General features: G+C 38.6%; 1 protein-coding gene across 1 annotated transcript; it reads left to right on the forward strand.

The window, feature by feature from the left end:
- The first annotated feature begins 234 nt into the window (after positions 1–234).
- Positions 235–27,655, forward strand: ZFYVE16 (zinc finger FYVE-type containing 16). Its single transcript, XM_065046426.1, has 18 exons — positions 235–377; positions 4,384–4,492; positions 4,676–6,804; positions 10,409–10,505; positions 11,360–11,536; positions 12,365–12,516; positions 14,658–15,030; positions 15,583–15,705; positions 15,794–15,949; positions 16,560–16,784; positions 18,562–18,644; positions 20,468–20,572; positions 21,446–21,596; positions 22,789–22,869; positions 23,399–23,561; positions 24,380–24,485; positions 24,890–25,054; positions 25,939–27,655. Exons 2-18 carry the CDS (start codon positions 4,423–4,425, stop codon positions 26,098–26,100), a joined length of 4,518 nt encoding a protein of 1,505 aa, XP_064902498.1. The 5' UTR covers positions 235–377; positions 4,384–4,422; the 3' UTR covers positions 26,101–27,655.

The following is a 27,655-nucleotide window of genomic DNA, read 5'->3' on the forward strand; positions in this document are numbered from 1 at the left end:
CACTTTTTCCCGCCCTTTCCCTGATTCCACCTTGAGCTTCACGGAGGCAGGGTGACGTCACACCATGGAGTGACGTCAGCAAGAAAGGCGGGGGGGGCGTGATGGTGGCGCCCCCTGCCGGCGCGTGCGGGCGTGGAGGGGCCGCGTCAATCACGCGGCAGGCTCCGTTCCCCCGGCAGGGCGCTGCCTCTGCGCAGGCGCGGGAGGCTGGAGTGGGCGGGGCCGCGCAGGCGCCGAGCGGCGGCCGGGCGCATAAACAAGGCGCGGCCGCTGAGGGGAAGTGAAGCGCTGGCCGCTGGGGTGAAGCGCCGGCGGGGGCGCCGCTGCCCGCCGCGCAGCAGGAGCGCGGCCTTCTCCAGGTCCCGGCAGCCCCACGGGTGAGGATGTGGGTACGGGGCTGGCGGGACGCGCGGCCCGGTGGCGGTGACGGGTGTCCGCGCGGCGCTGCCGGGTGCTGGCGCCTCCCGAGGCTCCCGGCTGGAGAGGCGGGAGCCGCTGCGGGCCAGGAGCGCGAAACGAGTTTCCTCAGAGACGGCTGTGACCGGCCCCAGCGCCTCCTGCCTCCGCGGTGGGGTCGGTGCAAAACACCTTTGTCTTACCCGATCTGGTGCAGATAAGTATGTGGGTTGAGGAAAGTGTCCGAAGCGGGCATTGACCACTGAAGTGTGTTCCAGGCCTGGAAGAGGCCTTGTGTACCTCAGAACCGATAAAGGCCGTTGTTAGTCAGAGAAACTTAGTGCTGTAAGGATTTTACAGTCACAGTAGCATCAGATATTAGGAAAATTAGCCTATTAGGAAAAAAATTCGTCATGGTGAGGGTTGTCAGACATTGGAACAGGCTGCGCAGGGCGATGGTGGAGTCACCATCCCTGGAGGGGTTTAAAAGGCGTTTAGACGAGGCTGTTAGGGACATGGGTTAGTGCTGGAGTTGGGTTATGGTTGGACTCCATGGTCCTGAGGGTTTATTCCAACCCAAATGATTCTGTCAGCAAATGTACTCTTTGGAGTGGAAGACAATAATGAAACAAAAACAAGCCCTTGTGGTTTTTTAGCATACAGTTGCTGCTTGCACACTGTAGCAGCTGTGTAGTTCTCTTACAGCGATTCATGCTGTCTAGTGCTTATTAAGTTGCTTAGGTGGATTAATTGCCTCTGGAGGTTTAGAGATATTAGTGGTGTTTTTGCTTACTTTTGTTCCATTTATTTTTATATAGGGTACAGTGTATAATGGACATGTTTACACCATACAGGCATTAGATGTTTTAAAACGTGCTTCTGGACAAACTGGGAAACGTTCTTTGTATTTAAATACAAGCTATAATGGCAAATGACTAGTTATTAGTACACTCTGCAGAAAGGCATAGAGCACAGAAAAGGATCCACTTGTCTACTGATACTAGATGCTGTTGGTGTCTAGTGCTACATTGCTGAGGTTGTTTGATATAAATGACTGGCTATTAGTAATGTAAATCAGAAGATGATAATATTGAGGGAAAGCTGGTTTCCATTGAGGAAAGATCTTTCAGACCTGATGTAATAATCATATTCTCATGACTCATTTTCAAATGCTGAGTAATAATTGCTGATACAACTAATGGCGGTGGCACTGTGGGCAGTATGTGAGAGATGTGTCTGTTCAGTTGGGCAAGTGGATTCTTCAGCTGTGGGCCTGGCTGCTGAGGGTACTGCTGATATGTTGGAGCACAGCTGAAAGTCAGTAGTTGTTGACAGACAATTGTTTGTGTTGTGTGAATGATACCATTTTCTGTTCAAAAAAGAACAACAACAAATTACTGTGTATGAACGAAAGAAAATATTCGGGAGCTGAGGATGATGTCGGGGTAGAGTTGTCCGATTCATGCTAGTGGTAATATCATAATGATGTTGATAGTTTTATTCTTCTCAAGAAATTGTAGTGAACTAACAGAGTTTTGCTCTTTAAGCAAGACAGTTTAGTTTTTTTGCAGTATGCCATGTAGGCTTTTCCTTATGTTTCTGAAAACTTCTGCAACTTCTATCTTCAACCCCTGATTCAGCTAGTAAATGTGCTGTGGCAGCAGCTGCTGCTGGTTTTGGGTTGGATAGTATGTTGTCTTGCTCAGCAAGAATCGGTTTAGTATTTGGTTTATGTCATTTAAGTTTTTAACAAAGCATTTGCTCAGTTGTAATGTACTTCCTTGTTAAGTTGATTGCTGATGAACTCTGTATGCAGTTGTATCCTTACATTTTTTTTTGTCTGTAGGGAATCAAACCTATGGGTAGGTGTGTGGGGTAGAGATATTGGAGCGGGTCGAGAAGTAAAAGGCTGGTAGTTAAATACATAGACCCTTAAGGTGGGAGAAGCAGCGTACTGTGCTAAATGCAGCCCTTCATTTCTGCGGCGCTGTGAAATTAGATCATTCTTAATGGTTGTGTTTCTATCAGAGGCTTTGTCCTAGTTATTGTAGTTGCTGGGTAGTAAGCTGGAAAAAATTACTTAAACCCTGTGTGAGGATAAAGGCTTCAATATAGCTTTCTGTTCAGACTAAATATGATGATTAAACACAATGATGGAGTTGAAATAATGTAACTTTCCAGGGAGCAAAAAGACTTCTCTGGTAACCTAAAATCAAGACGGCTACTATGGTCAGCTTTCTGGAGTGAAGACCTGTGTGTGTGTTTATCACTAAACCCGATCTTGCATTGTTCTAGCTTGCTCCTTATAAAAGCAGGCCAGGATTCTGCAGTGGCGATTAGCTGTGACGAGCTGGAGATCTGGTAATGCCTGTCTATATTAACACTACAGAGAGTGTTTTTCAGGCATTCTTTCAAACATCAAAAGGCAGTTTGTCAGACATTAAGCTGATTAGCTGATAATAATTAACATATCCATTTTATTTTACAGGTTATCATAACAGAAAACTACTAACTACCACCATTTGGAGAGACTGTATTTGAAAAAAAAAATAAAAAATTTACAATCCATCCCGTTTCTTGATCATACGCTATCCCAACACACTTGTTTTAGCTTTGCCTTTAAATAAGAGTGTGTTGAGAAGTCACTAGTTGAATGTTGGTTTTGAACTCGGGAATGTGTGCCTATTGTATTAGAAGCAATTTATATGGGGTATGAAAGAAGTGGCCCATTAAGTGTTTTTAAATTCACCAACACACTTGCAGTCATTGCAGTTATCCAGATCAGAGTATTTGCTTCCCCTAGGTAACAATTTATATAGTAAAATTGTTGCCTCTATTTCTTAAAATACTATTTTTATGCAATTTAAAGTGCAGTACTATGAGTTGGTCAGAGATCAAGCCTTGTCTAACTGGGCAAATAACATAAGCAAACTTTCACTATTTTCTTTTGCTACATTTTAGCTTGCCTCTTGGAGGCCTTAGAAGGTCAAGAAGGTCATTTGACCAGGTGTCCCTGTGGCCTAAATATTAGCTGTTCAGAATCCTCACCAAGATTGCCATAGAATAGCTCACTTCATTGCTGTTCATGCCAACTGTTGTAGGTTCTGGCTTCCTGGGTTCACCATGGAGACCACTGCCTGGTGTAGCAGTTGAGTGTTATTAGTTTTCCACTAAAAAAACTGAGTAAGATAATGAAGAATGCTGGCCTTGAAATTAGGGCACAAGTAAAAGCTTTGAAAGACTTATGGTGAGCTTGTTTAGAAACATATCAAATGTTTACCTAGGAAAGTGGTGAGTACTGGTAGTGTGGGTTTTTTTGTAATATACCAACAAAAAGTATTATTCTGTCTTGATGTTAAAAACGACAAGTTGAAGAGTTGAGTGTTAACTGGAAAAAAAAAATAGATCTTTGCCAACCCATGTGCTTGAAAACCCTTGTGATCGGTGTGTTCTGTTGTTTCAGTGAGATTAGCTGCTGCTTAAGGAAGTGAGGGGTACATAAGAACTAACGGTGTCATGAGAATTGGTGACCTGTAACAGTGTAAAATGTTCAGAATTTGACCCATGTCTATCCAGTAATATGTTATCTTTGGTGTATTTCTGGCTGAAGAAGTGGAAAGTGAGCACTCCAGCATTTCTCGTGGAGTCAGACCTTGTAGTTTACTCATACAGCAGGCAGTCAAATGTCTTAAGGAAATAACAGCCCTAATTAGCTCTTACATTTATACGGTCCTAAAATTACATCTGGTAACCAGGAGACTGATGTGGCCCCTGGTGAAAATGAGTTTGACACCCCTGCTCTAGGCTGTATTCAGAGTACATAGAAGCTGACAGTCTGTAGCCCTGCTTGTAGTTATGTTTTGTTTACATGGAGAAAGAAGAAAATGCTTCATAGGAGTTGTCTTCTAATAATGAAACTTCAGCTTTGTAAACAGCAAAATTCTGTGAATGAAGTGCTGGGTTTTGCATGTGTTTTTTTTTTTTTAGGTTTAAAGAGGCTAAAGCTTCACTAGAACTGTAGGTAGAATGGACAGTTACTTCAAAGCTGCAGTCTGTGACTTGGACAAACTGCTTGATGAATTCGAACAGAATACAGGTTAGTTCCTGCATGCCTTCTTCTCCAGCATAATAATACTGGTCAAATGACACTGTGGAATCTGAAAGTACTATATGCTAAATAAAAGCTTAAATTGATTAATAAATGTGATGTAGAGGAAGTGCACTGTGGAAAGAGAGGAGTTTTGTAAACTTAGCTTTTGATCTCTTTTGCTTAAAACAGATGAATATGAATGCTGTAGGACACCTCAAAATCCGTATGACTCAGAACACCATGCGCTTTCTTCAGTTCTGGATTGCTTACAACATGTATACCCAACAGCAAAACTGCAAGAGGATGCTGACAGTTATACTTCATCAGAAGAAATCTCTCTAGCTGGCCACACTGGAACAAGTGAAACACTTCTGAGTTATTCACCACAAAATGAGAAGAGTATTTCTGGACCAGATCTTTTGTCCACTGTAGACAGTGGTTCCTTAAATGAAATTCAGGCTTTGAACCTGGGAAGGTGTAGTATACCTGTGTGTGATCTTGTTAATGACACAGGTAACTTAATCCATTCAGTGGCTACTCATGAAAACACTCAAAAGTTGCAGCCAGATGACTTCCAGATGTGTGTTTCATCAGCTGGTTGCAGTGGTGTTTCAAGTACTGAACAGAGTGATGGGGACTCAATGCTACAAGATTCAGGATGTCTTAAAACAGAGGAGGTTAGTAATTTGGCTTTAAAATCAGACAGTTATGCTACAGCAAAGATCTTGGATCCATGTGGTGATCAACACAGGACAGAATCTATAAAGTGCAGTGAAGAATTTGATCAGATTGAACAAACTGCTTGCCTTAATGCTCCATTTGTCCCTGTAACATTGCAGAATTCAAATGCATACAGTCCCAAAGATCAGAAAGCATATAATAAATTGCCTTGTGAAGCACAAGATGAAGGAGCAAGCTCTGCAGTAACTGAAGAGACATATGGAAAAAATATCATAGAAAGGGTAAACTCAGAAGATGAGAGTAACATTGAATCCATGCCTTCAGATCTGCCAAAGCAGCCTCAGTTGCACAAAAGCCATGCAACGTTACCTGGAAATGGTGTTTTACCAGGCTCTTCATGTCAAACAGAAGCTAAAGTAGAATTAGAAGAGAAAATTACTGAAGAGAAAGTAGACAGTGAAGAATTTAATAGCAATGAAATACTAGACAGTGTTTCGACTTCGTGTATTTCAGCTGAGGATGTCCAAACCTCGCTGTCATGTCTTCCGCTTCCTGCATCTATGTGTGGTTCATTAGTTGTAACAGAAGAAGACGTTAATCCTCTACCTCAAAATGAAATGGCGGAGGTTATTAGTGATATTTTGACTGTTCATGCTGAAAAGCCTAAAAGTGATCTCTCTGATAGGGAATCCTGTGAAAGCACTGACTTGCATGAACAGGAAGGCTATGTAGAAATCAACAAAAATTTAGTGGAAAAAAGGACAGAAGGAGAGAAATACAGTGCTGAGAATGTAATTGATGACAGTGATTCTCATCAAATCCAGGCATTTTCTTCTGCTTTTCTAGAATATGAAGCTGAGCCATATGGTGTTGGTCTAGACTCTTATTATGATGAAAGTATGAGCCCAGTTATGGCTGACTTTACTGTTGAGGACAATGTTATTAACAGTGATACTCTAATAAGTGATGCTGAGCTGGATGCTTTCTTATATGGACAAAGTCACCAGTCCAATGTGTTGAAGTCATCAGACAATGATAGTAACTTAATGGAAGCTCATGCAGATGAAGGGAATTTAACAAATGTGAACAACCTGGGTTCCACAGATGTCAGTGAAGAACACATGCAAGAAAAACTGGTGGAGATTACAAGCATTAATAGTAATAAAGTAACTCTTACTGCCAGTGAGTTGGAATCTACAACAAAAGAGAATGTATCTCGTATTCAGGACATGACTGAGAGGAGTAGTGAAACACTAGCTTCTAATGTTTGTACTGAAGGTGCAAGGCCAAAGCAGCTGCTTGGCCTTTCCCAAGGAGCTGTTGGTCAGAGACAACTGGATAAAACAGATGTACTTGAGAGAGAAAATGAGGAAGCCAGTTCTGCTACTCCAGAAGCTCCCGTCTCAGGTGCTAGCACAAATGTTGATAAAGATTCTGACCCTGCGCACTCTGGGGATAGCAGCTCAGAAGCTGGAGGAAATCAAACATCTGAAAATTTGGAATCACTTAAAGTATCTGCAGCACTTTCACGGAAACAACCGTTGTGGGTTCCTGACTCAGAGGCACCCAACTGCATGAACTGCCAAGTCAAGTTCACGTTCACGAAAAGACGACACCACTGTCGTGCATGCGGAAAGGTAAGTTATTGGAGAAGGGTCCTGTGTTACTGAAAGCAAATGAATTATAGTTTAGGGATAATCAAAATACAGAAGGGAAGGAATATTGACAGAGTATTTCTAGGCTCTGAATATTTTATTTAAAAAGTAGTTGTATTTTTTCTTCATAGAAGCTTAAAGACTGTTGGAAAAGGCTGATTAATTAAAAAACATTATTTTTTTTGTGAAAATAATAAAGGGAAGTACAGAGAATGTTCTTATTTTGTCTTCCATTACTGGCTAGACTAGTGTGTTTTGCATGGAACAAAGATGATGAAACAGTGGACTACTTTGTAGTAGTCATAGTGAATCAGCTTTTTACTTGTATTTTAAGTTAAGCTTAAGTATTTAAGCTTAACAAAGGTGATGATCATTATTGGAATTCAGGTAAGTGATTATACTAGCTGTAAAACAGTCTGTGAACCTGAAAGGATTGAGTTCTTTCAGGAGCTGTAATAGCAGTAGCAGTGCAAAGGGTTGATGACCTAAATCTGTCCCTTGTGTGTTTAGATATATAGTTTTCCAGGGGAGTTATCTCAGAGGACAACTTTGCTGCTTTTGTGGGGTGAATGGCACTCACCAACTGAGCAAGTAATCTGTAGAACTTTCTATAGCCCCGTGATTGTCTTCATTGTCAAAGCTTATTCTTAATCCAGCATTCCCTTGTGAGCTGTCATGCCTTACACTTGTACTGGTGCATGAATAGAAATAGTAACAGTACTAATGAACTTATTTTTTCAGTGTTCCTCTGTAAGCTTTATGGATGAGGAGATCTAACAAAAACTAATGCCAGTACTTAAGAACTTTTTGCATCCCCAGTGTTGAGAAACATCTGGAGAGTCTTTGTAACTTTTTTACAGGATGCCTCTTCTAGCACTGTATGTTCAAAAAATAGTACCTGTTTACTTCAACTGTTCTAAGTGTGAACTAAAATGTAGGTCTAGTTGTGGGTGCCAAGAAAATTAAGAACTCATTATGACAATGTTGAAGTCATTGAACTTAATCACTTGTCAGAATATCCTCTTGGAAGTTTTGTAACAATTTACAATACAGTTCTTCAGAGTGGGTTTCGTTTTGGTCATAAGACTGAGTTCAAGTTCGTGTTTACACTCGCTGTGAAGTTTGTTGTGCCTTGTCTAGGGATGGGGATAGAAGCAGCCTTCACTACACAGGCCTGTTGACAACTATTGGCTGTTAGTGTTGCTGATCTTGTGTGTTAACAGAGGGGATTTGCCAGAAAAATTGAGTAGTTAGAGGGAGCATCACAACACATGTTCATTGGGAGGATGAGGGCAGTATAGATTATCTGAACTTTAGGTATACTGGAGCGCTGTGCAGTTATGACTGTCATAGCTTTTTTGATTGTGCAGCAGCTTAAGTTTCTGCCTTTAAGACTGTCTTCTTTTTAGTAACTTTTTTTGTCTTTAAAAGAATAAGACCCATTCCTTGCAAACATGTTGTGGGTTGTGTTTTCAACCACTTGGACGTAGGAGAAACTGGTAGAAATTCAGTTGTCCTCTGTGGAGTATTATGGAAGACAATTGTATAGTTTTCAGCTTACTTTATCAATGAAAATGGCAGCATTTGTCAATTCTGGCTTCTGTGCTGGAGGAAAATGTGAAGTTAGTGGTCCCTGCTCTCGTCCCTGTCTGCGGCATTTGTGATGTCGAGCAACTTTGCAGTTTCTTTGTTTAGATGTTTGGCTGATGTGGTACCCTTCCTCTTCCCAGCTCAACCATAACCAATTTCTTTGATCAGCAGCCTTTTCTTCATCTCCTTTCACTTGTTACATTACTTGTCCCTCTAGTTTGTATTCACCTCTTGTCTGCTGCGCGTTAGGATGAAGCTCCCTCCTCTGTTATGGGTCCCAGTTGCACCAAGTGTGAGAGGAGAATACCAGTTGCAAAGGATTATACTGCTCAGCATTCAAAGCCCTAAGGTGGATTAGCAATTAATCTTCACCAGTCACATTCTTCAGATCTTTACTGAGCATGTGCATTTTCAGGTGAGGTGAATTGCATGTGACACTAATGCAGGAGCACTTGGAATGGTTTCTTTTCTGAGCTCGTATTGCACCGCTCAGGTATTACTGGTTTTACAGTGACTCTTTCTGCTTCAAGTAGGTCACTTGTAATAACTTTTTTTTCCTCTGTCACTACTGTTTGTTTGTTTCTTTCCGCTTAATCTACCTTGTTTTCTTGGAGATAATTAGGAATAGCAGAAGACTTTGGTGGTTTTTTTCCGCTTTTTTTTTTTCCACTTACTTAACTCTGGTCAGTGGCAGTAGGCTTTTTCAGACCAAGGTTTCAAAAGATACCTTTTGTAAAGGCTAATACTGACTCTAGAGTTTGCATATAGCTAAAAATGCTGTGACTCTGAAAGCCTGCAAATCATCCTTGAAATAACATAAGGGAAAAGTGAGAAAAGCAGCAGACATTTATCAGAACTCTTGCAGAAAACAGCCGTACTAGAGATATAACTCTGAGTGAGATTGTACAGGTGTAGTCCAGGCTGAAGATAGGCACTTTTTTTCCATATCCCTCCTTAAAAATATATATGTCCTGTTGGAGTAGAAAAGCATATTCTGTTCTTTCAAAGCAGTCTTCAAGCTTTTAAAATGCTATGCTGAGAGAGCTAGTAACATGATGGCAACTATGCTTATTCTTTCTGACAGAGTTGGGGAGCCTGCTAAGCCAACATAGTTTCTGAAGCCACATTAGTAAATAGCTTGGGAAGCAGTGAGGTCTTGGTTAAAAGACCTAGTGTCATGTCAACAATTACCTGAATCCTAATGCGAGACTGCAGCAGTTATCTTCAGAGATAATACTAAACCAGTAGAGCAAATCTGACCCAATTCTGGGGCTCAGTCCTTGTTCCTGTCACTGTTGTTTAGTATAGAACTGTTGTAGGAGTGAATTTGGGAGTAGGTGATGCAACCTGGAATTCTTTTCGTCACTCTAGATAAGAATATTAATATGATTTGTGGCCTCCTCATTGCTGCTCCTCTTTATTGTGTAAATATTACGGGTTTGTTTTTGTTTGTGTTTTGTTTTGTTTGTTTGTTGTCACAAGGAATTAAGATATAGGCTAATCAAACAAGTGTATTTCTTGGAAAACTTTTCTAATTGCTATACAATTGTATACCAACTGCTTCTAATTATAATGTTTTTAACAACAACAAAAAATCCAGTTTTAGGCATTTTGTGAGCATCTGGCCTTATGTGATGAGATCCACTCACAGCAAGAAATTTTAGGTGCTGCTTGGTTTCATCATAGAGTCTGAGAGAGTATTGGCAAGAGCCCTTCTCTGGGCCTGCTTTAACAGGTCTATGTCTTTGCTGGGGATCTCAGAGCTAGATGCAGTAAAAACCTTTTTAGTCTAGCACTTTGCCTTCTCCCCAAACAGAAATGTATTGTAAGATACATATGCTGAAGGTCCTTTTCTCCTTCCCTGCTTCCAAAAATGTGTATGCATGCATTATATAATGCGATCTGGTTTAGTAAAATTAGTAAATAATAATAGGAACTTAATTCAGGAAATACTGATATTTTCTCTAATATTTAATTCAGCCTTCTTTTGGTTCAGGTTTTTTGTGGTGGCTGTTGCAAACGAAAGTGCAAACTACAGTACATGGAGAAGGAAGCAAGAGTCTGTACTGGCTGTTATGATGATATTAATAAAGGTAAAAATGTGTTTCTTGAGTAATTGTAGTAATCATTAAAGAATAGGTACAGCTAGTATCTCTCTAACCTTTGGTTTCGGGGAGCTTCACTACTTCAACTGGTGTATGTTTTCCTATTTATGTATGGAGGGAGGAAGAGAATAATTGTACCTCTTAGCTGGATTTCAGTTCTTATTTTAAACTTTGAGTAGCAAGCTGGTTATTTTTTATTTAAAAAAAAAGTTTGTACTTCATAGGAGTAAACAAATATGAAGTTATGCTATCAGTTCGTCTGTGGCAGGAGTCTAACAAAAGTGATCCTCCTTCCACAGTGGCCTTCTGTGTGTTTGAAGGCCATACCCCTGCTTACTGTCACATGTTATTTGCTCATGTTATGTAGCTTTCTGTTGTGATATTTTTACAAGTCACTTAACATTGCTACAGTAGTTGAAAACTAAGCATGGATGCTTACAGAAACATTGGGAGAAAAAGTTGAGGTCATGATTATTCATATTTAAGTAACAAGTTGAAAACATAACAGATTTTTAATAAGCCACCCGAATGGAATTCGACTCGATAAATGTGATACATGTATTTGCACAGGAATTGCGTGCTTCAATGTAGTCATTGCAACAGTAGCAAGATACAGGAGGAGGTCTCTTTCTCTGTTTGGGACGAATTAGACAAATGTGCTAGTAGAAAGACCAAGAGATCTAAATCTAAATTTTCTTCTGTACAATAGCTTGATTGTTAATTTTTTATAAATAACAGTTGTGCCCTGATCTTGCAAAAAAAAAAAAACCACCCATATTACTGTACTGCAAATGAAATTGGATCAATTGTGAAATATTAAAAACTAACCATGTTTTTTTTAGCACAGGCATTTGAAAGAATGATGAGTCCAACTGGTCGTGTCCCCAGTTCCAGTACCTCCTCTGAGCAGTCTTCTGCTGTTCCACCTTCGGAGGAAGCCCAGGTGTCTGGTAGTGCTAGCTCTCCTTCACCTTCTGCACTGTTACCTATCTCAGTACTTAAACAACCTGGGATTGAAGGTATGCTAAATGTAGTATAATTTATCTAACACTTTCATGATCTCTTTGGAAAGAGTTTTTTGTTGCATCATAGACACATACTTGTTATACTGATATTTTTGTAGGAAATTGAAACTCTGTAAACTGGGACTCTGGAAAGTTACTTTTAGCTCCCAGTTTTGATGCCATGTATAAGCCTGATCAAGTCTGTTTTAAAGCTCCATTTATGAAATGTGGATGTTGGTTTTGTCACTATCCTTGCTGTTTATATTGTAGTCTTTTGTGCAGATATTAATTTCATCATTTTTATGTAGCTCAGGAGATCTCTGACTTGTGTTGCTGCTACCAGTATTACAATAAAAGCCAAAAGGGAAAAGTTTAGAGAAGAGTTGCTGGGAAGCATCAGAGGTTCATTCTCTGTGTAAATACTAATTATAAGTAGCTAAGTATTGTCCTTGTTCCACTTTTTTTAAACTTTTGACCTCCTTTAGTGAAAACGAACTTTTAAACAAAGTGATAAGCTAACATTTTTAGAGTGTGTGTTATCTTTTAGTTGTGATACGTGCTTCATTTGACCTTAGTACAGAGGCATGATTGAGGAAGTAATCTTCCTTATATCAGTGTTGACAGGTTTAACTATAGCATGGCAGCTTCATCTGCAAGCACGAGATTTTTTTGCATATATTTGCCTGACTGCAGACTGGCTGATGTCAAACTGTCTATCTGGGCTTGGTTCCAGTAAACAGATTCTCTACATATTTGGGGGGGAAAAAGGGCTTAATTTTTATCCCTTTCAGCTATGAGAACAGTACAATAATATGAAGTCAGTGTTTTCTTAACCTGTCCTAGGACTGTGCCCCAAAGAACAGAGGAGAGTTTGGTTTGCAGATGGTATTTTGCCAAATGGGGAAGTGGCTGATACAACAAAACTTTCTTCTGGAGCAAAGAGATCGTCACAGGACTTAAGCCCAGTAAACCCTGACTTGCCAGAGATGCATATGGTATGAATTGAGAAGTGTGTGTAGGTGCATGAATTACCTCTTGAAATACTTTTGCTATTGGTGGGGGCCCTTATATATAGTAATACAACTTTTGCTTCACAGCTTTTGAAATCTGAGCCAATATTTTATTATCTTTTTGAGTGTGGCTGTGAAGTCCTTGGATTGAAGTATTCTGTAGACCATACTTGAGAGGAAACTGCATTTGTTTTGGGGTGTATGTGAACCTTAAAAATGGTATGGTGGAAAATTTTCCAGAATGAGGCTTTTTTTTCTACACAGCCTTTGATTAACTGCTTCTATGAAGGTAACCTCAGCCATAGTCATTAACAACATGCTTATAGCATAAGTTTGTGGATTTTTTTGTTGTTTTCAAGCGACTTGCTATTATTTCCTTGTTGGATTAGACTAAGCAGAAGTTGCTTAATGCCTTAGAGCAGGGATGTCAAACTCACTTTCACCGGAGGCCACATCAGCCTCATGGTTGCTCTCAAAGGGCCGAATGTAATATCTAAATGTAGGAGTAGTTACATTTATATGTTTATACAGTACCTAAAATTACATTGGGCCCTTTGAAGACAATCGCGAGGCTGATGTGTCCCCTGGTGAAAATTAATTTGACACCCTTGCATTAGAATATTACATTATAGGGTGCAGAAAAATGTACATATTGCTTCTGATGTTGAACTGAGAGGGGGATTGGCTTTTTGTAATAGATCATGCTCATGGTGTTGAACTAGTTGCACGTGACAAGAAAAGTCCAAAGACATAGAGTATGTTTGCTGTGAAAAGATTTGAAGAGGTTCCTAAGCTGGAGCCTTTTTAAAACGTAGTTCTGAAGCATTGTCTCAAGTGATAACATAACTTCTATGATTCTAACAGCATTTAAGAGTTCTTAAATTGGAAAAGCTAACAATCAGACCAGGTCATTATTATTAATATTTGTATACGGAGCCTTAATTCAGCAAGAATGGATAACAGTAAATGTGACTTCATTTGAACTAGGAAAGTCTCAGAAGGTACATGCAGTAATCAAAAGGCACAGCCCGTCTTCTATTTTGGGGAAAGACTAGGATATTTTCACTTGCAAAAGATGAGCAGCATCTAAAATGAAAAACGGCATGGACAGGAGACAATTGGTTATGGTTCTTGTATGCAGCTTCAGAAGCTCAAACAAAACCACTGTACTGCATCTCTAAAGCAAAGGATGTACTTTGCCAGGTAACGCATAATCCTGACTGTGCTGCCACGGGATGCTATGAGGGTCGAAAGTATAAAGTGATATGAAACACCAGCAAGCAAATTTGTGAGGAGAAGGTCAATTAGAGGGCAATTTAGTCCTCTTTTTGTGTTTGTGGGATATTCCTTTTGGGGTTTTTGGTTTGGTTTGGAGTTTTTTTTGACACATATACTCTATAAGCAGTGGATTTGCTGGAAGCTGATGGCATACCAGGAAAATTCTTACAGGGAAAGCATAGAGTTCTTAGTTTTTTTTTTTCCTTGTTGCAATCCAGAGTTGTCCCTCTTGAGATAGGATGCAAATCTAACACTGAAAAAATGATAGTATGCCTCTTTTTTTCTCTAGTAACAGCTCACATCCTACTGTGTCTGTGCTCATTTCTTGTCACATCTGTTTTGCTGGGGAAACAGCATAGATTTGACTCCTAACTGAAATGAATCAGACTGCAAAACACTAGACTCAGCTACTAGTACTTAGGGTAGAAGTACACTTGCAGTGCTCAACTGCTGATCCAAACGATAGAAAAATTATAGTGATGGCAATGTTCAGTAGCTATGAGTGAGGAAACAGTAGTACTAAGCAGATTCTTAGAGGGGTACTTGGTTTATTGTTAATTGTATTACATCTCACTGTTTTATGCTAAACCATCTGTAATGTTCTGATACAAATTTTGTGTTACCAAACAAATAAGTAAATGATGCATTTTAACCTAAAATAGGGACTAATGTAACTTCTAAAGATGGGGTTGGGGAGAAAAGGAAGATCCAGGAGAGATTTGTTGGCTTTCTTATCAGTATTTATGATAGATTTTTTTTTTCTTTTAGCTTCTAGAATGCTAACAATTTTTAGCTCATTGTGAGGTAGACGTGTAGTATTGTGTTGGTTTTTTTTTCCTTCTTCATAGACTGCAAACCCAGAGGAATATGACACATTAACTGATGTAAATTCAAAACACAAAGAAGAAATTGATGTTGTTACAAGAAAGGAGGAAGTATGTCCTGTTTCTTCAGATGATGCACAACAGGCCATTCCAGGCCCGAGTGAGGTGGCACATAGTTATAAACCTGTAACTCTAGAAACTGAAGGGTGTTCTACTGCAGAAGCTGAGAAGACTAGTTCCAGTTCAACTAATCTGACTACAAGTGATATGCCTGTTAGTCCTTCAAGTTACAGAGCACTATGTGGTGTTGAAAACTGTGTTCCTAAAGAGATCAGCCTTGTTCCTGATAGTGATAAACTGCCACCACTTCTGCTTGCAGTGGGTGAAAAGGGAAAAGGTAAAACTTGAGAAATTTTTTAATACTGAATCACCTGATGCAAGATTTCTTAATATGAGCTTGTGTATATATGTGTCTTTCAATACAATTCTAATCTCTCATTTTTTTGCTGCATGTTGGATTGCTGGATAATTGAGCATACATTATTAACCAGATAATTGAACATGCATTATTAAAAAGAGCAGTATGTTATGAAAAGAATACTTCACCACTTAAATGCATTATAGTACAGACTGTGCTCACTGATGGTAACTAATAGTCCCAGTATGCAGATGAGGAGACAGTGTACACGATTTGTCAGTAATAAGTAAATGAAAATGAATGGTAGCCTGTTTGCACCTTTGTTACAAGGTAATGCTTTATTTTTTATATGTTCCTTGAATCTTAGGGTAAACTATTCATTGGTTGATCTGTAGCTATTATAAGTTTAATAATAATTACCACCCTGTTAAGACAGGAGGATGGGACAGTCTTTCCTGTGCTGTGATCTGTAAGTCTTTTTTAGGTAGTTGACTGACTTGTTGAATTAAATCAGATGTTAATTTTTTTTAGATCCTCTAGTGGAAGAACATCCATCTTGCCAACAGGTCACCTTGATTCTTGAGGAGGGAGGTCCTAATCCACTAACTTTTGTCCTAAATGCAAACTTGCTTGTGAACGTCAAGCTAATAACTTGTAAGTGGTGCACATTTTATTGTTCCATTAAATCCAGCTTTTTGTTTCTGACTGTAAAACAACATTACTGTGGTATCTTTAATTAAAGATTCTTCAGAAAAGTGCTGGTACTTCTCAACAAATGGACTACATGGACTGGGTCAGGAGGAAATTATCATTCTATTGCAGTGTTTGCCGAATGAAGAGATTTTTCCTAGTGAAATATTCAAATTATTTATTGACATCTATAAGGATGCCATGAAAGGTATGTAATTTTATGTCTAGCTTTTTACTTTATAATACGTTCCTGCTGATCTTTAAAGCTGGAAGTTGATAGGTATTTTTTGTAGGTATCTAATGATTCTGTTGAAAAAGCTTGCAGTGTTAGCCTTGGGTTCTAAATAAACAATGGGAAGGAAAGAATTTAGGTTTCTTTGTTTCATATACCTCTACAAACATCCTGTTTGCAGTGGTTTTTTTGTTGTTCAGTCATAGTGTTGGAGATTATGGGTTTAAGCCCTTGAGTCCATGGGTTAGGACATCTGGAATTTGATTTGTAGAAGTAGAATACTCCTTTGTATATAAATACTTGAGGTCTGGTTAAGTGAAGTTCATCAACTGGTGTGAGCCAGAACATTGTATACATTGGGGTTTTGCTATTTGTTTGGAAAAACCTAGTTTCATATTCAAGTTAATTCAGTTAATAAGTAGAGAGTACTTAGTCTGTGGGTTTAGCTATCTGTCAGACTTTCAGGAAGATGCAAGATGCACTGTATGGCTTACGAGTCTGTAGGAGACCACTGGTCAGAGTAGTTTTCTTGACAGTAATGTATTATTTCTCCAGCTGTGCAAAGACTCTGTCACTCTTTCTACAGGAAGATTAATAAAAAACATGGGAAACATTACTTTTACTGAAAACTTTCTTGGCAACAAAGAGCATGGAGGATTCCTGTTTGTTTCACCAACTTTTCAGAAACTTGATCATCAAACTCTACCAGATAAGCCTTTTCTTTGTGGCATTCTTATCCATAAGCTGGAAATACCCTGGGCAAAAGTTTTTCCAATCCGTTTAATGTTGAGATTGGGAGCAGAATATGGGGGTAAGTTTTAATGTTTAAATAGCTGCATAAATGTAAGATTCCCTTGGGAACATACAAGTTTTTTAGACAAGCAAAATATTTAAAGTAATCTTTGCAGTATTTTGTTATATTTGTGTAAGACTGCGGCTTCATAAATAGGAAGCCAACTTTGAGACACTTAGGAATTTACGTTGTACCTACACTCTTTCGGGTTTTGGTTTTTTTTTGGTTTGGTGTTTCGTTTTGGGTTTTTTGTGTGTTTTTTTTTGTCTTAGCTGGTGAGAAATCTTAGAAACCAAAACTGACAGAAATATCAAAGTATCTAACTTTTGTTGTAAGAGAAGGATTGAAGGGAAGTTCAAGCCATATTTACAACTCTTGACAAATTGCTTTTTTTAATTAAATAGCTGAGTATATTGGCAAAATATTACTGCTTCCTGGATAAAAGGCATTCATTACTTACAAGGGTAACTTACTAATGTTAGAAATCTTTAGGCTTGTAAACATTCAGGAAGCATTCTTCCAAAGTGAGGTGGATGGAGAGCATGTGAACGTGCTCCACCAGAGGTGGTGCAGTGACATAACCTCCATGTGGGAGTTTTCCACGGCCTGTTGCAGACTGATGTGAGCATCTTCTGCTCTCTCAATGAGATTTACATTCACTCTGCTCCAGGTTCACCAAAGGAGAGTGTTTACACAGGTTCCCATTGCCTTGAAGAACAGATAAAGCTTACTTGAGCAAAACCAAAAGTAGATACTGTCCTAAATGCCTTCTTGAGTTGCTTCTGTACTTGCTAGAATAACACAGGCATTTAATTTAGCAGTACAGGTGCTGGTTTGTTTCCTGTTGCACTGCTGCTTATGATTTAGAGAGCAGGAGTTTAGATCAGATGCGGCAGTTGCTGAAGTGGAATGAATCTCAAAAATGCATCATACAATTTTCCTGACCTGAATGCGTTTTTTTATAAGCCCTACCATTGTAGAAGCTGCAAGTCCATAAATGTGTATCACTGGCCTGTGTATGGATTTCTCGAGTCAGGGGCAGATTTCTACTGGCTGGGCTTCTATGTTTGTATGTTGACAAGGGTCGTAGCTTCTTTGTCGTTCTTCTTTCTCTTACTGAACTACATTTTTTGTTTTTCCTTACCAATTTTCTGTCTTCCACCTCAGAATCCTGACTTTGCTGTGCTACATGTTTTGCTTTCAAGCTGCTTTGCATTGTGGCTTCCTACATCTCATTGCCTTCCCTAATTTCCATCTGTGTATGTTTCAAATTGCAGCCATGGGACTTTAAAGCATGTACAAACATCCTCATTTACTCTCTTTTTACCAATACTAAGTGGTACTCCGTTTTGTATGACAGCATTAATATAGCAGCAGATGTAACCTGCATGGTATTCTTATTCAAGCAACTACTGAGCCTTGCAACCCCTCCCACTGCTGGTGACCCAGAGACTGAACCCAGGATGTTTCCATCCAGACCTATTGCACAAAACACAGCTGACAAAGCACAGAAAGCAGCAGCAAGTCTCTGCCACAAAATTACTGCCACTAGGAGAGTGACTCCATGCAATTACATTGCAGTAGGATTTAACCAGGGGCGGGGAAACCACGTAGTGGGCTGAAGGACAGTCTGTGACAGAGAATCAGACAGGGCTTCTAGGTCCTTTGGCTGGTCAGATACTGAGATTAAGAAATGTAAGTTATAATAACTGATAATAAAAATAAATACTTGGGTTAGCAAGTCTAACAGTTGCCCACATGTAAATGTGACTCTTTTTTGCTTTCTCCACTCTAGTGTATCCAACTCCTGTTGTAAGTTTCAGGCACCGGAAGCCACTCTTTGGAGAGATAGGACACACAATTATGAATCTGCTTGTTGTGAGTAGATGTTTTATTCTCTTCCCTTTCTGTTGTACCTCAGATTATGTAAAAATATCCTCAAAGCCCTGATTCTTGAAAGCAGAGTTCTTTTTGGCAAAGGGCTAATGTTTTTGTTCTTTGTACTTGACTCGAAGCTTTCTTACCAAGGAATATTTGTAAGTGAATTAGGAAAGCTGTCTTTCATGTTATATTGTTACGCTTCAATTCTGGTAGTAATAAATGGCTTTAAAAGAATGAGAAAAATGTTAACAGTTACACTGAAACTGGTAGGAATCGTTCAGTTGCATTTTTTGCTTCCAAGCATTGGTGTGGTGCAGGAGTTCTAGTCTTAAATTCGACATTTTTTCAATCTGAAGAGTTGATAGGCAGATGCTGTGGTCCAACTGTAACAGTAATTACTTGGTCACACAAACATAACCTTACCACAATTAACCAGCCTGACTGTTTATGTGAAGAATGTTAGGTTTGGCAAAGTCATCACAGTCAAGTCTGGAAGTCATGTCATTTCCTCCCTGAGGGTTTTTCCTCCATTACTCAATTTTATTTAAACTTCAGAAAGCCTGTATTCCTGACCAGTAACCTTCTTTTAATACTTAGACCATTTACTTAATGCTGTGATTAAAAAGTGCTGGTTGTGGAGATAATTGCACATATTATTTAGGTGATCGCTATATCTTGTCCTAAGGGTCTAGAGACTGTTACAGCTGAAATGAAACTGCAGTCTTTGGCTCCTCTTTCCTTTTTGCCACTGTTACATGGCATGTCATTACATAAGGAATCAATCAGAGGAGCTGCACCATATGAAAAGTAGTGTGTTTTATTTTTTCCTGATGGAGGAATCTTGCATTTTAATTCCATTGTGGAATTCCAATGTGGAATTGCATCTTAAGACCTGAAGGCATCTTGGTGTTGTGCTGCTGATGAAGGGGGCTTCTGTTTATTTTCAACTGGATTAGAGTTACTCTGATTCTCCCTTGTAACTGTGTTTGTAGTGGCAGTGGGAATGTGTGCTCCTTGGCAGGATTACCTCTCCTGGTGCAGCAGGAGTTTTAATCTAAACTTTAATGTAGAGACATGTAGGTGTGGCTCTTAGGTACATGGTTTAATGGTGGACTTGGCAGTGCCACAGGTTAATGGTTGGTCTTGATCTTAAAGGTCTTTTCCAACTTAAATGATTCTGTGATTCTTGCTATAGAGTTGGGCTGATTGAGGAAGATACTGATTATGTGGCTCAGCTGGTGATAAAAGCCTTCTCTAACCTTTCTTCGACCGAATTAATGAAGGGGAATGAGAGCATTTAACACCTAATGTTGTTCTTCTGTAATAAAACAGAATAGGAGAATTTTGCAGAAGTGGCTGAAATGGTGGATGGTAACTCCATTGGAGTTAGAGAAAGGTATAAGAAACGGCATTCCATTTATAACTCAAGAAGCTAGAGCTGTAGGGGCCAGGGTGTGAGGCTGAAAACTAATGTAGATGGTAGCTTCTATGGTTTGTGTTTCTATTGGAGAGAGAGGGTGTTGAAGTATTTTGTTGCCTAAAGCACTAAGATCCTAATCTGCATAAAGTAGCCGTAGCCTAAATATCCCCCTGGTAAATAGAGGTACCTTGTCAGTGCTATACATTTGTTTATATATTTGGTAAGGTACTGTTCACATACGTCACAATAGGAAGAAAGTTATCACTAGGTCTTTAGCGTCCCTTAATGTCATTTCTCTTTAGAAGTCTTAGATGTATGTAAAGTACTTTGTTTAGGTAGTATTTGTTATAAAAGGTAAGAAAACTATACTTGTCTGCTAACATAACTTTTTCTGTTACAGGACCTTAGAAATTACCAGTATACTTTGCCTACCATAGACAACCTATTTGTTCATGTGGAAATGGGTAGGAGCTGTATTAAAATACCCTCAAGGAAGTATAATGAGGTGCGTAAAACCGTCTTGATTAGCTTCCTAATCCAAACTGCTTTAATCTTTATTTTTTGTAGTACCAGTCACATCTTTAACATGAGCTCTTTAAGAACCACCCTCTCCTCCCTTTGTTTTTGTGGTGGTGTTGGTTGGTTAATTTGTTTTCCAGAGGCTGTAATGTTTTTATTCTGTAATCAGTTTCCAGGCACTTCTGCAAGTGGATTCTCCACATGATAGCAACTCTCTAGATTACTTTGCTATTTGTTCTGCAGTAGGCTCCTTGAACTTCAAAGTGGTGTAAGCACGTGATGGAGGGAGGGCATGAAATTCTCCAAACGCACATTTCCTTCTTCCTAGAGATGTTGGAAGGTGGACAATGATGAATGAAAAGCGAGCTTCAGGAAAATTGCTAAATGCTGGAAAAAAGCTGTTTCTTTGAAGTCTTTTAGCATGTATTTTCCAAGTTTATTTCTTATACAGTTCCTGTTAGTGGTATTTTGCCTAAAACTTGAAAAATAAGTCTTTCTTGCCAGTTAAGTTTTTATTACAGTTTATTTACTTAAGGTTTAACAAAAAAAAAGTGAATAGTAGACTGCATGAGGCTTAATACATGTTTTAGCCTTAAGACAAACAAAACCTCTATAACTCTGATATTCTGCATTGTCCAGAGATACTCAGATTTACTCTCTACTGAAGTAGTATTTTTGATCATGCTTAGTGTTCTTCCAGCTAGCAGTGGCAAACAGTGTTGTTCAAACTCTTTGGAATAGACCAAGTGAATAACTGTTGGAATTTGTTTTGAGAGCTGGATTGTTCTAAGGTCTTGTATTTAAAATGAGTACTGCATAATGAGATTTGTCAGGTTAGTGACAAATTTTGCATTGACAGGTAATGAAGGTGATAAACTCTTCCAATGAACATGTAATTAGTATTGGAGCAAGTTTTAATACTGAAGCAGATTCTCACTTCGTGTGTGTGCAGAATAAGCATGGCCTTTATGACACACAAGCAATCAGTGCTACTGGACACCCTAGGAAAGGTAAGCTGTCTAGTTTTGGTTTTTGGAGAAAAATCACATTTCTAGAGCAGAAATGCAAGTTCACTTTTAGGCTGCAAGGAAGATATGTATTCCCAGAAAACTTTTGAGACAAAGTTGAGTGTTCAACCAGCAAGGTAATTTAAATGCACAAAAAAATGTTGCAGGTTTGTATGATCACTTGGCTACCTTTTACAAAGCATTAAATAGAGATTAACACTTTTTTCCTCTTTGTTTCCAGATTTTTTTAATATAATCTGTGTTTTCAGATATGAGATACTTTACATATTTCAAAGTCTTAATTTAGTGTGAATTGGGCAAAATGTTTACATAGTACTCAAATAGTCTCAATAATTGTGTGTATGGAAATACAATAACAGTGAGTACCTCTTATACAACACCTAGAAAACTGCTACAACCACCTGTAGAGATAAGAGAGCAGAGGTACCTTTTGGGTTCTGAAAGTAATGCAGCTGTACTGCAGTAATGCATCTGTGTCTTGGCTATTGATGGGTCATGCTTTTCAACAGGCCCATAAGTTGGGGGGGGTTACAGCTTGACAGGGCTGTATTCTTACCCTCTCCAGTGTCAGCCTGAAATGTTGTTCTGTCCTTCATTGAGCATTGCTATTTAGTGTATTTCTGTCTGAAGCACTGTGTGTTAACAAACAAATGTATTCAAAGGTTTGTGGCGTAGAAATTCACTTACATCATCGTTTCTTTCTGTTGCTTTCAGTAACACTGAAAATGATCTAAACTTCGGAAATATCTTCTGTAAATAAGTTCAATTCAAAAGTTGAGTGGCATGTCGGTTTTAATTTTAGTTTTTAATTCCCCTTTAAAAAACACCACCACCACCACACCACTGTTTCTTCATCTGTCTCTTCTTTGTGTGCAGAGCTCTTTGGCTTGCCTGTGTTAGCTTGCCAGCAATATCTTAAAAGGATACTGTATGCACTCACCAAATAAGTTAACAAAGCTGGTCTTTTTTTAACAAGATCTGATTAGAAAAAAAGTCTTCTCTATTTAGAAAGCTGTTTCATATAATCACGTCAGTAAGGGATTTGTCTTAGCACTGTCAGTATCGTAGTACCTTTTTCAACCTGGCTTTATAAAAATGAATGCAAGTTAAATGCTAAAGTATTACAAATTTGGGTGATATAAAGTGGTGCTCACTTTGTCCCTACTTTTTCTAGTTACAGGTGCGAGTTTTGTGGTGTTTAATGGAGCCTTAAAAACATCTTCAGGATTTTTAGCTAAATCAAATATAGTTGAAGGTAAGAGTTTTGTCCTATGTGGTTTCTTATTAAGAGAACTTAAAAAAAATAGCAGCAGTCTTGTGCAATATCTTTGTTCATCAGTAAGCTAAACTTTTGGGGATTTTCAACTTTGTAGAAAACCTACTGCAGACAAATGCTGTATTAAAAATAAATGCTAGTTCACCTACTTGTTTTAAAACCTACTAAGTTTTAATTCTTCTTCCATTAATGCAAGTCTTTCCTTTATGGCTGCCTATTTCTGAAACTATATTCATTGCTGCATTGACAAAATACATATTTTGACATACATATGCAAAAAGCCTTCTAAGATTAGTCTAGAATTGATCTTTTCTTGTTAACAGAACTAAGACTTAGTTTTCATTACTTCCCCTTGCATATAACATTTAATGCTGTAGTTGGGGGATGGAGTCCATTTGACTAGCTGCAGGGGAGGATTGGTCCCACTAGGATTTAAGCCAAGATTCTACTAAAAAGCTGTGCTACTCTTTCTGTAGATAAGTTGGAATTTCAACTGTTTTTCTTCTAGATGGACTAATGGTACAAATAACACAAGAAATGATGGAAAGCCTGTGTCAGGCATTAAGAGACAAGAAGGACTTCAAAATAACTTGTGGCAAAATGGATACACGAGATGTAAAAGAATATGTGGATATTTGCTGGGTAGAAGATGAAGAAAAAACTAACAAAGGGTAAATGCTTTACCAAAGAAAAACATCTCAGATAATTCTTGTTCCCAGTTTTCAAATATCCACCTTTTGATTTCTTGAAACTAAACTATGCTATTTTTATTGAAAGAAAGTACTTGATACTGAAACCTGAAAGGGAGTAGAATAGTAACCTACCTGCAGTCCTCTAGATGTCACTAACAGAACGATTTTGCTCGTAGTTCACCAAAATTAATACTGTTTTCTCTCTTCGGGAAGCTGACAGGAAGAGTGTATGTAAACCACCAGGTTTTCTTTCTAAATCCTCTATCAAATCATTAATCAGTTTGTGTGAGGATGCAGTTAATTCCTTTAAGCTTCCTTGTTGGGGGAGGCACTTGAAAATGCATAGAACTGCCCTTGGCTGCTCGCTGCATTCAACAAAGCAAAATGAGATGCAAGACATCTTTATTGGATGTGACTTGAATGCTTGTTTATGTAGCTTCAAATTTCTAATTGTACATAGCTAACTCAAAACTTGTCTCATCTGAAGTTGTTTCTCAGTCCATGGGCTTGTCTTAGTCTGTGGCTCTGTGACCAGATAGAACAAATGTTGGCTTTACCTTAGATGATTTCTTCAGCCTCTAAGATTAGGTTTTTGTCGAGTAAGTGTTGTTTGTTCCCTGTTTAGGATATTTATTTTTGCATCGTGAAAATACAGATGCTGTAAGTCCTGTATTATATCTTGTTGTGAAGCTGTTTAAATAGCCTTTAAGGATGGCTGAACATAATTTTTTACAAGTTATTCAATCTAAATCATAAAGTTTTGTTTTAATTATTAACCATACTGTTATCTTCCATAGAATTTTAAGCCCAGTTGACGGAATATCGATGGAAGGAACTCTGGGTGAAAAGATACCACAAGGCAGAGACTTTGAAAGAGAAGGAAAAATATTGAAATGTACCAAAGTCAGTAAATTACATTGTTCTTGAGCCTTTTTGCTACTCTTTAGAATAATAGTTAAGTGGTAATGTGATTGTACTAAGTGATACTACTAAAGAAACTAACTTATTTGGTGTGTAGCCATACTGATATCTAAAATGTTCTTCATAGCTCTTCTAAGTTTACATACTTTTCATTTTTCTACTCTGAAAAAGACAAAGTCTGCTAGCACTGATAACTCTATAAATACATAATGTAGATGTTCACATGATCACTTAAGTATTTTGATTAAAGATACTAAATACTACTCTGCCAGTAAAAAAGCGTTGTAGCTTGCTCTCTTCTGCATTGTGTGTATGCTGAATTACTCTTTTCTTTACTTTGTAATAAAACCATACTGCTGACTGTCCTGAAATCTCTGTAATTCCAGGTATACTATTTCCTGAAGGACCGTGAACTATCCCGTCCAGTTCCTCAGCAGTTTGCTAAAGAGATTGCTATTGCCTGCAGTACTGCTCTTTGCCCGCACCTTAAAACCTTGAAAAATAATGGGATGAGTAAGATCGGCTTGAGGGTTTCTGTTGACTCAGATATGGTAATCTTTCAACTTTTATTGCAGACACTCCCATTTCACCTAAAATCTCTTTCATGTAAAGACCTTAGATCTCTTTCTGAATATGTTTAGTTTTTTGACCTACTTGGATCCAGACTAAGAATGAAGTTTGATGAAGAAGCTGTCTTAATTACTAGTGTTTCTTAAAAGGAATAGTCCTGTTTCCTTATTCTGCTTAAATTCCCTAACAGTTGCTTGCTGTAAACTGTCAGTCCTTCCCTAGTTCTAACCCTCTCGGACACTCACCTGCCTCCGAGGTGAGTCAGACAAAACAAAGAGCTAATTTTCCAATGCTTTTCTCAAAGTGTGAGGTTTTCAGCTCGTTTTGCTCCCTCATGTAAGGGATATTTGCACCAAAATCTGTACAGCAGGAGAGGACAGGTTTGCTCAGCTGAGGATGGGTGAGAGGGAAGGCAAGGCTGTCCAGCATGGGGTGCCCCTTGAAAGACTACAGAACTGTCTGGCAGTTCAGTTCCTTGCCTCTGGAGGCATTCTGTTACACCTCCTTACCTTTCCTGAGAGAAGCTGGAAACACAGTCATGAAAAATCTAGTTTTCAGTAGCATATTTTGTAATTAATCTAATAGTAATTGTGTTACTAGGATATAATTAGGTCATCCTCGGACATCAGACAGGAGCAGCCTTGGACACAGAATCCGGGGCCCTGTGAATGCAGGAGTATGTACACTTCTCTGTAGCAAGCCTAATCAGTCATGATTGACTACGAAGTCCTTCCAGTTGTCCGTGTTTGAATGTTGTCACTTCATGCTAGCTGAAATTATTTTTTTTTACCAAGATACCACAATTTTGTGTTGTCTAGTTAATACAAGAAGTTTTAATATCATCATGGATGTGTTTTCCTTCTAGGTTGAGTACTTAGCTGGATCTGAAGGTCGCCTTCTCCCGCAGAACTATCTGAATGAACTGGACAGTGCTCTGATTCCTGTGATTCACGGTGGAATGGCAGATCCTACCAGTCTACCACTGAAAATTGAATTAATATTTTTCATTATAGAACATCTGTTTTGATGATGCTGAATACAGGCAATATACTGATTTACTAGATCTGAACACCAAAGTTACAATTCTACAAACACTAAAAATGTTAAAGTTTATAAATCTGTTAGGCTTAAATAGATTTTCAAACTGTTTCTTAAAACTGTCAAATCCTCTCCGGTTACTTCACCACAGAAGACTTGTAGTTTGTAATTTTTCCTAAAGTTCTGAAAGTTTACACTTAATACAGATCCAGAAGAGGGCAGGTTTTGTTGTTACCTCTTTACACAGTTGTAGCATTTACTATATGTAGTGTAACTTCAAGCCATACTGTCTTCCCTCTTAACCTCAAATAAATGAGTTACTAAAATGGCTGTGGTTACCTCTGATCTCTGCAGCGTGTGCTTTCCATGTGCAGATGAGCTCATCGCTGAAGTAGAAGCCGGCACAAAACTGTTTTATTGCCATTTGAGATTCAAACAGGAGATCTTTTGTAGCTGACTGCAGATTTCATGTGTCAGTATGAAATGCCACTGCATGCCTTCTGACACGTGTTCATGGTCAGCATGAGGAAGAATTTTGTAGGTATGTCTATATGAAGACTTTGTAGTTGAAGCCTTTAATATTAGGATATTGTGCTGGTGCTTCAGGAACAACATATGCTCTAAATTATTTTTCTTACAGAATGACTCATTTCTTTCTTGTATTTATAAGAATTTATCTAACTTAAATTGATGCTATTTTTATAAATACTGGTATCGTTTCTTTACTTTGTGCTCAGAAGTCCTGATACAATTTGACCTTTCAAGGATTAATAATAAACCAGATTACTGTTGATGTAATCTACATTTAGCAATAAATCAGACAAGAATTCTGCAATATCTTTTCTGTTCCTATCTACTGCTTTTGCCACCTCTGAGTAGCCACCTTTACTTTCAGGGAGAATTGATGTATTAAGTGTGAATTTTCATGAACAGGTTGATTTGTTTGTTTTTCTTTTTTAGTATGCCTGAGGATCTTGTATATTATGTATTTTTGATATTGGGTCATTAAGATCTATTTATGTATTTGTGATGCATGTGATTTGTACGGAGGTTCAGCGAACCACAGTTAGGGTTTGGTAACTGTCACGCAACTGTTGATCAAGAACAGAACCAAAACTAAATATTATATATATGCAAGATACATATTGTTTTCAGTAAAAATGCTGGTACCATTTTATAATGAGACTATTAAAAATGTTGATGCCTTCTTTATGCTAATAGGGGATACTTCATGTTTTTGTATCAAAAACAATTTGTAACTTAACCTCATCTGCTCTGTGGTTACCTGTGCTTCAAAGTACCAGCCCTAGAAGGGTTCAGGCTTCAGGATCCTTCCCTGGAGGAAGCTGAGGCAGCATTTGGGATGGTTAATGTAACTTGAGACAAACTGCAGTTCTGGAGAAGCACCAGTTCCTGGCTGTTGTCCCAAGTGCGCTGTCCTGCATGGGGCAACCAGCAGCAGAGGTGACCAACGGAACAGGTGACTTGCCACTCACCCACTACTAATGTTAAGTCAAGAACAATAAAGTTAACTAAATATTTGA

This window comes from Columba livia, chromosome Z (assembly GCF_036013475.1).
Source record: "Columba livia isolate bColLiv1 breed racing homer chromosome Z, bColLiv1.pat.W.v2, whole genome shotgun sequence".
Taxonomy (NCBI): domain Eukaryota; kingdom Metazoa; phylum Chordata; class Aves; order Columbiformes; family Columbidae; genus Columba; species Columba livia.